Source organism: Theobroma umbraticum, unplaced genomic scaffold (assembly GCF_002168275.2).
Source record: "Theobroma umbraticum cultivar Fairchild unplaced genomic scaffold, ASM216827v3 scaffold_56.0, whole genome shotgun sequence".
Classification (NCBI taxonomy): Eukaryota; Viridiplantae; Streptophyta; class Magnoliopsida; order Malvales; family Malvaceae; genus Theobroma; species Theobroma umbraticum.
This window is the reverse complement of record NW_018397256.1, coordinates 8,503,780-8,515,390: the sequence shown is the minus strand read 5'-3', so window position 1 is coordinate 8,515,390 and position 11,611 is coordinate 8,503,780. Positions and strand designations below refer to the sequence as shown.

Sequence of the window (11,611 nt, the reverse complement as noted above, 5' to 3'; positions counted from 1 at the left end):
GCATATCTGTTTTATCAATTTGCATTCTATGAATCACTTCTGTTATCACAAGATTAACTGGTTAATTTTATCTAATAAAATTATAAGAACACCCTTAATTCAAAATTAGTTATTTGCACCTAAACATTTGGTTCATTGGTTGGTGCATTGTCTCCCTGCCTAAAAAGTAGGTTCGAACCCCCTTTCCCAATTATATAAAAAAATAATTAGTTATTTGTTTGATGTTTTTTTTAAAAAAAACTAATAGTTTAAACTTTTGTGGAAATAGAAATTATCCACTAGATGTTGGTTGAGACAAGATTTCCACAAGGTGTTACTTGAGTAAAAGAAATCATAATGTGTCCTATGAGAAAAGTTGAAATCACAAAAAAGTGTTGGTGAAATTTACTCAAATATTAAATATTATGAAAAAATTCAAATGTAAGACAAAAATAACAATTAAAAATATTTTTCTTAACCTTGGTGTCAAATAAAAATGAATAGTTGATTTAAAAGTAAAGAGAGTATAATTCAAATCTAAAAGGTATTTAATTTAAATTTTACCCTTTTTTCCATTTGAGCTTTAGAATAGGTGACGAGAGTCCCAAAGTATTTTAATTTTCAACTTAAATTTGAATTGTTAATTTGTTTAAAATGACAATATCAATTAAGATAAGGGTTGGATTGACGGATGTTTATAAACATAATGTTACGATTAATTAAAATTTGATTTAAAATTTTTTCAATTTAAAGCATTATTCTCATCAAATTAAAAAATATATAATATATTTAATTATAAAAAATTATTCTATAAATATTACCGTACTAGTAGCTCGTTAACGGACCATTTTAGATTTTACAATAAACAGAATTGTTTTGTAAAAAAAAATCCTCAAAATAAATACGAATTAGGAAAGGAGGCCATTCATCTTAACCAAGAAAAGGATGCGAATAAAGTAGCTACCACAAAAAAAAATAAAAAAATAATAATAATTGAACTCCAAGATAAGGAAAGTCCCTAATGAAATCAAATGAAAAATGCAGTTAGAGGTGAAATCCACCACTTCCAACAATATTTGTCAGCAATAAATTTAATAATGGAAAACAAACATAAATTAAGGAAAAGGGCAATAGCGTAAATAGGGGAAAATAATAGTTAGAAAATTGGAAACTTGAAAAGTAGCGAGAGGCGGGAGGAGCAGGTGTGCACTATAAAAATGAGTCGCTGGAAGCCAATTCTGTACCACGCACGAAACCGCTGGCCCTAAATCCTCTCGCTCTTCCTCTCTCTCTCCCCAAAAACTAAAAAGAAATTTTATTTTATTTTTACTTTTTTCCGGTTTTTTCTTAATTTTGTTGCTTTTGAAATTCGAAACAGGATTTCAGAAAAATATAAAACTCTTCAAAAAGCCAGAAAGAAAGCGAAGACGAGAGAAAGGAAAAAGTAGTGTTAGATCGCAAGCCTTAGAAGTAGCGAGAGGGGTTTGTAGATCCTAAATAACGCAATAGCTTCTACTCTTTGCATTATTCTCGAGAAAATTTTCCCTCATTGATTCGTCTGGTTTTTTTTTTTTTGGTTGAGGTACGGACGTGGAGGTTTTCGCTGTTTTTATTTATTTTTTCCTTTCATTTTCCGTTTGATCTGCGATTTCTGGTTGAAATGTTGCTGCTCTGTTGGTTTCTGAGAAAGGAAAGGAAATTTTGGATGTCGCTTTCGTTTTATGTTGTGTAGGTTTTGAGTGATGGTGGATCTAATATTTTCTCTCATTTTCCCAGCAACCAAATGCAGCTCAAAAACTTTTAATTTTTTGCCGTCGTCCATTCGTCGTCGCCATTTCTGTATTCTGTGGTGTTGAATATAGTTTTGTCATGAAATGGAGAATCCAAGATATTATTGAGAGAATGTACCGTTTCGAACTGTAACGGATAGGAAAGCTGATACGTGTTTATTAATTGTTTGCTATTTCTCTGTCCTATATTTTTTTGGCTTTTTGGTATTCAAACTCTTTACAGCTGAGATCTGCTTTGCTATTTTTGTTTTTAGCGATTTCGCTTTCGTTTTACGACGTATTTTCCTCATCGCTGATTAAGATTTTTTAGAAGTTAGAACCATAATAGTTTCCTTTGAGCATCTGGTAAATCCTTTTTTTTTCTGTCCTCTTTGTCACCTAATTTTTAGAAATGAAGAGCTTCTTTGATGTTTTTTAAATATTTCTTTTTCTCTGTTCTTTGGTTAGATTCTGGAGAAAACTAAATATGATGCCGCATGCTAAAAAAAACATTTTACCATTTTAGAATTTCCTTTTTTGTTTTTGGAAAAAAGGCTGGAACTTGCTTTAAAAATATTGAATTTGGTGATCTTCTTTTCAGCCAAAATTTGAGAATTTTGTGATTATATGAATTGTTAACGCATGATGTTCTGATTCTTTACAATATGTGATACAGCTGGAGGATGCAGCAGTTGCTTCTTTAAAAAGCTTGCACGTTGCAGAAGAGGGAATTTGACGGAACATTGCTGTGTTAGCGGATAATTGAGGTTTTTTAATTTTCAAAATCATGGTTGCTACTGCTGCTACATCGGCATTCTTTCCGGTCACTTCATCCCCGGACTCCTCTGACTCGAAAAACAAGAAGCTTGGAAGTGGATCTACTAACCTTGGAGGTATCAAGTCGAAACCATCTACTTCTTCTGGAATTTTGCAAGTCAAGGCAAATGCTCAAGCTCCTCCAAAAATAAATGGTACCACGGTCATGACAACTCCAGTGGAAAGTTTCAAGAATGAGGACACTGCTAGTTCCCCTCCTCCCAGGACATTTATTAACCAGTTACCTGATTGGAGCATGCTTCTCGCTGCTATCACAACAATTTTCTTGGCTGCTGAGAAGCAGTGGATGATGCTTGATTGGAAACCCAGGCGGCCTGACATGCTCATTGATCCATTTGGTATAGGGAGGATTGTTCAGGATGGTCTTGTTTTCCGCCAGAATTTCTCTATAAGGTCTTACGAGATAGGTGCTGATCGGACAGCATCCATAGAGACGCTAATGAATCATTTACAGGTTTGGTTAGAGTTATATGGCTGGAATGTTGAGCAACTTATGTTGGGAACTGAAAATTTATATTTACACATTTTTTATGTAGATTTATTGCATAAGCTTGGCTTTTCAATTAATATATCTCTTTTTGGCAGGAAACGGCGATTAATCATTGTAAAAGCGCTGGACTGCTTGGAGAAGGTTTTGGTTCCACCCCCGAGATGTGCAAGAAAAACCTAATATGGGTAGTCACTCGCATGCAAGTTGTGGTTGATCGCTATCCTACTTGGTAAGTCATAGGTTTTTGCTCATGATTTGCTCCTATAGCATCAATTCATGACAAGCCACTTTTGCTCTATCCATGTTGTTGTGGTTTATATACATATGATGCTATATTGATACAGTACATAATGTGAGGCATATGTTGTGCTGCTAACTATTTTAGTTCTTGCATTCCACTGGCTAGATTTTTTTTTCTTTTCGCTAGGAAGATATAGAAACAGGGTATGGATAAGTTTAACCTCTAAATTTGAACTCTTGTGGCCTGATCTGTTTCTTAGGCAAATGATCTTGTATCACATCTCATGCACTCAAAGTTTTGTTCTGTTAAAACATGCATCTATAGTCTTACTTAAGGTAAAAGGTAAGTTATTGGTATTCGTATAAACAGTTGGCAAGTTATTGGTGTAAACAATTCAATTAATATTGGCTGGATTATTCTGTCAGTTGACTGGTGATAGCTTGTGGCAGAAACTGGGATTATGTATTGAAGCAAATCATGACTATGCAGGGGCTAGGCTATTTGTCTGTTTACTTAATAAACATGGCCTCTTCTGTGGTTTACATAGGCATTAGGCAGGTTTAAAGTTGAATGCAATAAGGGTTTTTGCATTTTTACTCTCTTTGATGGATGCCTACTAGCCTTATGAGGGTGAAGGTTTTTTGAACCATTAAGATATACTGTAGATCACATATTTATAAGATTTGGAAGCAGTGGGGTTCAAAATATTTCTTGTGGATCACATATTTATAAAATTTGAATGAATGAATTTTATGCATAGTCATTGCTTTTGGTATATCATAAAATTTAGTGATTCTTTCTGTATTAGGGGTGCCATGAAAATTGAAATTGTTCAACATTGAACTCATTTATCTCTGTCTTGCAGGGGTGATGTTGTTCAAGTAGACACTTGGGCCAGTGCATCGGGAAAGAATGGTATGCGACGGGATTGGCTTGTCAGTGATAGTAAAACTGGTGAAATTTTAACAAGAGCCTCAAGGTAGGGCATCATTTACTGAAGTTGCTTATCGTGCTTATGGGTGATTTTTACTCTTAGCTTTAAACAAATGAATGGGTCATCTTTTTTTTTTTATTTGAATCAAAACCAGCTTTTTCAATGCCAAATATTGCAGTATTACACAGCTAATATAACATTATATGCTTCAGTCACTGACTATATCCCTAGAACAACTGAATGAATGGGTCATCTTTGACATCAGCATGGAAAGGATCACATTTATTCGTACTATTTTACAACATGATCTGATATTTTGCCATGTGTCTTGTTCTTCTCGCAATTAAAAAAAAATGTGAGTAGCCACAATCAGAATTTATTGTCTCTAAAATATTTCAAAATTTTGTTTTGCAAGCATTTTTAATGTTTTCAATAGATCTTCGAGTCTTTGTTTTGGTTTTCCAGGCAACAAAGTATAACTGTTCTTTTCCTCTGTGAGCTTGTACATTATTAAATGGTGTTTCAGGAGTAACTTATCTGGGTTTCCTTTGTTCTGATTTGATTTGGTGACCTGCAGTGTATGGGTGATGATGAATAAGCTTACTAGAAGGTTATCTAAAATTCCAGAAGAGGTCCGAGGAGAAATAGAACCTTACTTTATGAATTCTGATCCTGTTGTGCCTGAGGATAGTAGGAAATTAGTGAAACTTGATCACAGCATAGCAGATTATGTGCGTAAAGGTTTAACTGTAAGCCCCTGCTTCCCCCTCTCTCTTCTTTGGCGTAGTCATGGCTATAGGCACCTATAATTGTCTTGCTATTCATTTGTTGCCTTCTTATTTGAAGTGTATTTTAACTTTGCAGCCCAGATGGGGTGATTTGGATGTCAACCAGCATGTCAATAATGTGAAGTACATTGGCTGGATCCTTGAGGTAGAATCTCTTCCATCACATTTCAGTGTTTTTCTTTGGAACTTTCCCTCCTCCCCCTTTAACTCTGCTTCCCCATGACTAGCAATGAACCAAAATTGTAACCATTTTATCTCATATATTGGACCTGTGTGCTCAGCAAGAAGTTGCTGGGGGGGGGGGGGGGGGGGGGGCCTTGAAAATTCTTACTTGACTAGAATTAGCTATTTGTCCCGGCTGGAAGCATAGAAATCAGTTGTGGTTGTTTTCAAACCATTTTTGTCTTCCAGCCAAAAATAAAAAATCTTACTCACTATAGCGTTCCATAGAAGTATTTAAGTTTCTGTTATCTATGAAAATGAATTGTGTGCCTATGTTTTCACCTGGCTGATACCGATTACCAATGCCCCAATTTGGATAGAAGCTTTTTGGAGCCAAGAGCCTCCAAGTTGAGTAGAGGAAACTAATAAGAAAATGCAATTTAGGAACTCAGTGCTTAGAATCTGATTTAGGTTGTACTTCTTCCTGTGATTTTACCAATTATCTCATTCATACATTTGGAAGTTACATGCATCTAAATGGAAGGTAATACTGGTTGCAGAGTGCTCCATTGCCAACTTGGAGACTCACGAGCTTTCTTCCATGACACTGGAATATAGGAGGGAGTGTGGGAGAGACAGTGTGCTGCAGTCCCTAACTGGCTGTCACTGACTGCTGGGTGGCAACTTGGTAAACTTTGGTGAAATCGAGTGCCAGCACTTGCTCCGACTCGAGGATGGGTCTGAGATTGTGAGAGGGAGGACTGAGTGGAGGCCTAAGTATGCGAAAAGCTTTGGTAATGTGGGCCAACTTCCTGCAGAAAGTGCATAGAATTCAACTTCTGAAGCTTATAAAAAAAAAGAATTCAACTTCTGAGTTGTGGCTGGAGGGGCAGTAGTCTCGTTGCTGTGTGTCACAATACTTGTGTAGATCTATCATGTTCTTTGGATTTATATATGTTTCTTCTTTATTTATAAATATATATATATTCCTTTTTATTCGTCTTCCTTGAGAAAGAAAAAAACAAAAAAAGGTTGTAAGCTCATTTTTATTAGCTCTTGCTTTATACTTTCTCTCTCGTCGTTGGCTGCCTATGGCCCTCCCAGCTGGCTGTCTGCCATTGAAGGTGGTTCTGCTTTCGAAGCCATGTGAGATGGAACAACTTTTGTACAGGAGGAAATGTTTCTTATGCTTTGCTTTACTGTGCGGTGTTTTCGTATTCACCCGATAGATTCTGGCTACTTTAGGTTAAATCATCTCTTAATTTGGCAGGATATATGTATTTTTTTTAGCATCTCAATTTAATGGTCAGTTGCCTTCCATGTCATCCCAACAATTGCCTAATATTCTTAATTATTATCAAATCAAGACAGTTGATAGATTGCAAACACAAACCTGTTGGTATTACAATAAAATGATCCAAGAAAATAGAATGAAGACCAGCATGACCCAGACAAACCCAAATTTAGAGATAAAAAGCCTTAATAAACATTACTTAGATATTACATGCTGAGATATCGTGGTGATAGCGCATATGCTTGTATACAACGCTCCGCTATGATCTAGATTTTAAAATTTTTGAAAGTACAACTTTCAGTCTAATAAAATGAAATGACTTTATGTCTAACTTTTAATATTCTAAGAATTTTGGAGGAAAATAGTAAGAAGAATATGAAAACAAGTCTTAGGATATTCGGGTATCTTTGTAATCGGGCAGGGGAGAAAAGCAGGTATGAATGCCAAAGGATATTTTGTAACCGGGCGTTATATATTATTCGATTTAATTAAATAATATTAAGATACCTTTCAAGTATTAAATTTATTATTTATCATGGATTCTGGTATTTAATGGGTAGTGATTAGGATAATCGAATACAGATTTGAAAAATAATTATAAATTCAATTAGATATTTGTAGGGTTTGAATATTCAATCAAATAATAGAGTTCTAATTCAGACACTAAAAAAGTCGTTTAAATACTTATCAAATTCTTACACTCTTGCATTTTGTTCAATTTAGGTCTTCTAATTTAGGTCTTCTACTCAAAATTAAAGTAATTTAGTATTTTAATTTTGAGAATTGTTTAAATTTAGTCTCTTCCTTTATCAACATTCAATTTTACTGTTAAAGGAGATGACATCAACTTTGATGTGATATTGACATAACACATTTTGATGATGAGACTTTAATATGATGACATGACATGTCACATGACACTAATATGATGGCATAACAATACTGGCGTAGCATTCATATGTTGACGTGCTGTGCTGGTGCCACATGACAGTTCAAAAAATTTTTTAAAAAAAATTTTATATCATGTCATATAGATTAAATTAAACATAATATATAATACAGAAACTAAATTGAACAAAATTAAAATGTTGAGCGATTAAATTGAAAAAAAATTAAAAAATAAAAATAGTTAAGTAGATAATAAATATACTTACTAATAAGTCAAATATTTAAATATAAAAGATTTATGATGTGAAAAAATATATATAAATATTTTCTTACTTGATTATTTGATTCTAGAATATGTAAATTAGTTTATCTTTTTTGCAAAACTTGAAACTTGATTTATAAGCAAAAATTAAATTTGAATTCTCTTTTCATTAAAAAAATTTAAAATTTATTTGACTTAGTTTTTAACTTGAATTGAACTCAAATTAGCAAAATAGGTTGATTTAGTTACAATTTTCACAATTTACAAATACTCATTTTTTTAGAATTATTCAACTTTTACCCAATTTATCTTGTATTTAAATTTACTCAAAATTTCAAATAAAATGATTTTATTTAAGTTCAAATATTGCAATCAAATTCTATTAAATTTAAATTTAAATTATTAATTTGGATCAACTAAAAATTTATAAATACAAAATAAAAAGGTACAAATATTTACAATTATATTTAATTCTATCAACAATAAATGCAATCTTTAATTCAAAAAATTTCAGCATAAAAATTAAAAGATAAAACTTGAAATATTCAACCAAATAAAAACGTAAAAAATAAATAAAAATTTGAGAGGGTAAAGTGGCTTAGATTCTATGGTGTAATAAGATGTTTGTCATGTCTAAATTAAACAAGTCAAAATGAGAAATTATTTTTATAATTATGGTTAACTTCGTATCTCCTTTCTTCATTTTGTTTAAAAGAAAAAATTAAATTAACTTATGTTACTAATTTAAGTTCAATTCAAGTTAAAACTAAGGCAAATAAATTTTTAATTTTTATACTATTATAAATAGATGAGAAAAAGAATTTATTTACTTTTTTATATTATTTTATTTCAACATAATACAAGTTCTTAATCTAAATTAGGCTTTATATATAAAATTTTTTTCAAAATTTTTATATAGAAAGAGAATTCAAACTTTATTTTTACAAAGAAGATAAATTAATGTATATATTCTAGAACTAAATAATTAAGAAAATATTTTTATATATTTTTTAATATCATAAATCTTTTACATTTAAATATTTGATTTATTAATAAGTATATCTATCATCCATTTAAATATTTATATTTTTCAAATATTTTTTCAATTTAGTTCCTTAATATCTCCATTTTGTTCAATTTAGTCTTTATATTATATTTTTTGTTCAATTTAGTTTTTATGATGTAATATAAATTTAAAAAAAAAATTGACCTATCACGTGGCACCAACACGTTAGTATTACCACGTTATCATATTAGTATCACGTGACACAGTCATATCATCACGTCAATACCACATGACATAGCATGGCATCATGTTGGTGGTATGTCATCAAAATGTGTTACATCAGTATTAACTCATTCCCTTTAATGACAAAAGTGGGTGTCATTAGGAGAAGAGATTAAATTAAAGTAATTATCAAATTTAAGAGATTAAATTACTTTGATTATAAGTACAGAGACTGGATTAAATAAAATATATAAATATAAAGATTTAATAGGCATTTTGACCTTTCAAAAATCATAGATATTCTACCCATGGATACCGAGAAGGTGAGTTGAAGGATTTCTTATATAAAGGCAATGGGTCTCTCCTGGCTTTCCCTGGATAAAGTGGGCTAAGCGGCTCAGGGCTTTTGTCCATGATGAAGTCCTCAAACCAACCCAATTAAACGAGCCCATTCTTTTTAATTTCAAAACTAGGTCCAGATTGATATAGTAAAGTTTATGATTATTTGTTACATTTTTAGTTTTATCTTAATTATTAATTTCATTTCTTTTAACTCCTTTTTACCTACAAGTATCATTAGACTTGATTTCTAACTTAAATCGTAAACATACAACTCTTCAATCAATCATGCAAAAATGTTAACACATCAACACTACTGAAAAGGAAAACAATTCTTTTAGACTTTAATTTGTATTCAATTCTTTCTCACATGCAATATGAATTAAAAGGCTTCAAGTTTGTATACTTTTTACTAATAAAAAACAATTAATACTTTTTATGCAATTAATTACTATTCATTTGAACTTTTGAATACTTTTTACTCTATTGTTTTTATCAAAGAGATTGACTTTAATATGTCTACTCTTATTTAATTTATAATTAATTATAGATTACTCTTTTTCCTCCCAACAACCACTTGAAATAGAGATAAACCATTACTTTGATGTGAAGAAATAACTACTTAATTGATGAGTTGGAGTTACTGTACATGCATGTATTATCAACAAATGCATGCATATGCACACATGGGGAAACATAAACCAAATGGTTAGATTAGTCTTGGGTCTAAATGTATTTTATACAAGGGTCAGAAGAAAATATTGATACATTGCACTTTTTACAACGAATCATATAAAAGGGGTATATAATGTAAGACAAACTTAGAATAATTAAGGGATTGTCAAAATAAACCAATCCAATGCCATTCCATGTTCTTGTTTTTACTTGTTATTATATTCCTGCATATGCTCATCAAAAAACTCTCACATGATTTGGCATCAATCCCTAACTATAATAAGTTGAGTTCATCAATCCACCTTTCCATACATAGCATATACTATTCAGTTAACCCTTTTTTTGTATACATAAATATAAAAGAGAAATGACATATATGCCAATCATTTTGCCTCATTTCCTATAACAAAGCCAAGGTATTTGTGCATGCTTGGGGTGTTGCTTTTCCTTTTAATGTACGTATCAAGATCATAAAGCTTCCCAATTTCCCTGTTTTTTCATTAAAGCTATATGATTCGGTGGCTTTCTGCCTTTCCACAAACCACCCGAATCTTCAATTAAAGTGTCACCATAATTTAATTTCAAGATTTTAATTTTAGTCAACCAAACTAAGACATCGCTATTTTAAGTAATTACTATGGATTTATATGCTATGTAAATTGCGTATTTTATATGCACAACTTTATATTTTGATATAAAGTAATGCTAAATAAACAAACATGATTTAACAGCTAATAAAGTTTAAACTAAAGAATCGAAAAAGGCATCTTGCGAAAAGAATAAAAGAAAAGAGTACGGGGGAACAAATGCATGTAGCAATTTACAACTTACATGAAATTAATTAATTTTTATAAGATTCTTGTTGTTTATATTAAGCTTTTTGTTTGATAAGATTTTTGGTATTTATATTAATTAATTTACAATTATAAAATCAGCGTCGGACCAAAAACATTGCACGGTGAAGCCGCGTGCGGCAACCGGTTTTGCCTTTTGGCTTGTGAGGGAGGAGTTTGAAATTTCGTCCTCGTTTTTTCAGAATAAAATAAAACAAAAAAAAAAGGAAATGATATACGGTGAATCGAAAAGAGACACGTCGCCGACACTCCAGCATCCGGCACATGCTTGTCGGAGATTCATTTCTTGCATTGACTTGCAGGTTCTGACATCGGGGTCCCACTTCATCTTTCGTTTAACCTTCTGACCAAGCTTCTTGACACTTCTAGATGGAGAAAAACCGATGGGTCAACCCCTAATGTTAATGTTTGAGAATATTAGGAAATAACTCATATCTTAAAATCAGTGGAGAAAAGGAGAGAGAATACCCGAATCTTTTGCTAATAATAATTGAGGTTTTGGATTTGAATTTATTTAGATTACCAAATAAATTCATTTTTGTTGAACCTTTTACCTTCAACAACTTAATAAATTTTTTTCTATTGAGACAGATAGTATTTTAATTTATTTTTTTAAATAGAAAAATGTATACATTTATTGTTTTAAAAATGTTTCTACGTGTTAATTTAACATTATTCATTGTTTTTGTTCTTTAAAATTAAATAGTACTAAATTAAAACGAACTTGTTTTAAGAAAAAGTTATGAGACGTAGATATTACATAAATATTACGTTTGTATGACTCAGAGCAGCGGTGTATTGAAGCCACCGCAAATTCAAGGTTCAAAAATTAAAAAATTATTATTATTTTTATTATTATTATTATAGATTT

General features: G+C 31.4%; 1 protein-coding gene across 1 annotated transcript; it reads left to right on the top strand.

Moving 5' to 3' along the window:
* Nucleotides 1-1,211: 1,211 nt before the first annotated feature.
* On the top strand, nucleotides 1,212-6,196 carry FATB (fatty acyl-ACP thioesterases B). Its single transcript, XM_021420478.2, has 7 exons — nucleotides 1,212-1,561; nucleotides 2,425-3,039; nucleotides 3,171-3,304; nucleotides 4,182-4,295; nucleotides 4,828-4,999; nucleotides 5,115-5,183; nucleotides 5,761-6,196. The coding sequence occupies exons 2-7, from the start codon at nucleotides 2,536-2,538 to the stop codon at nucleotides 5,803-5,805; spliced, it is 1,038 nt and encodes a 345-aa protein (XP_021276153.1). The 5' UTR covers nucleotides 1,212-1,561; nucleotides 2,425-2,535; the 3' UTR covers nucleotides 5,806-6,196.
* The last annotated feature ends 5,415 nt before the right edge of the window (nucleotides 6,197-11,611 follow it).

Coding starts and splice junctions, on each gene's coding strand:
- FATB (XM_021420478.2), top strand. CDS start 2,536: ATGGTTGCTACTGCTGCTACATCGGCATTCTTTCCGGTCACTTCATCC. Junction 3,040..3,170: donor CGCTAATGAATCATTTACAG/GTTTGGTTAGAG, acceptor TCTTTTTGGCAG/GAAACGGCGATTAATCATTG. Junction 3,305..4,181: donor GTTGATCGCTATCCTACTTG/GTAAGTCATAGG, acceptor TCTGTCTTGCAG/GGGTGATGTTGTTCAAGTAG.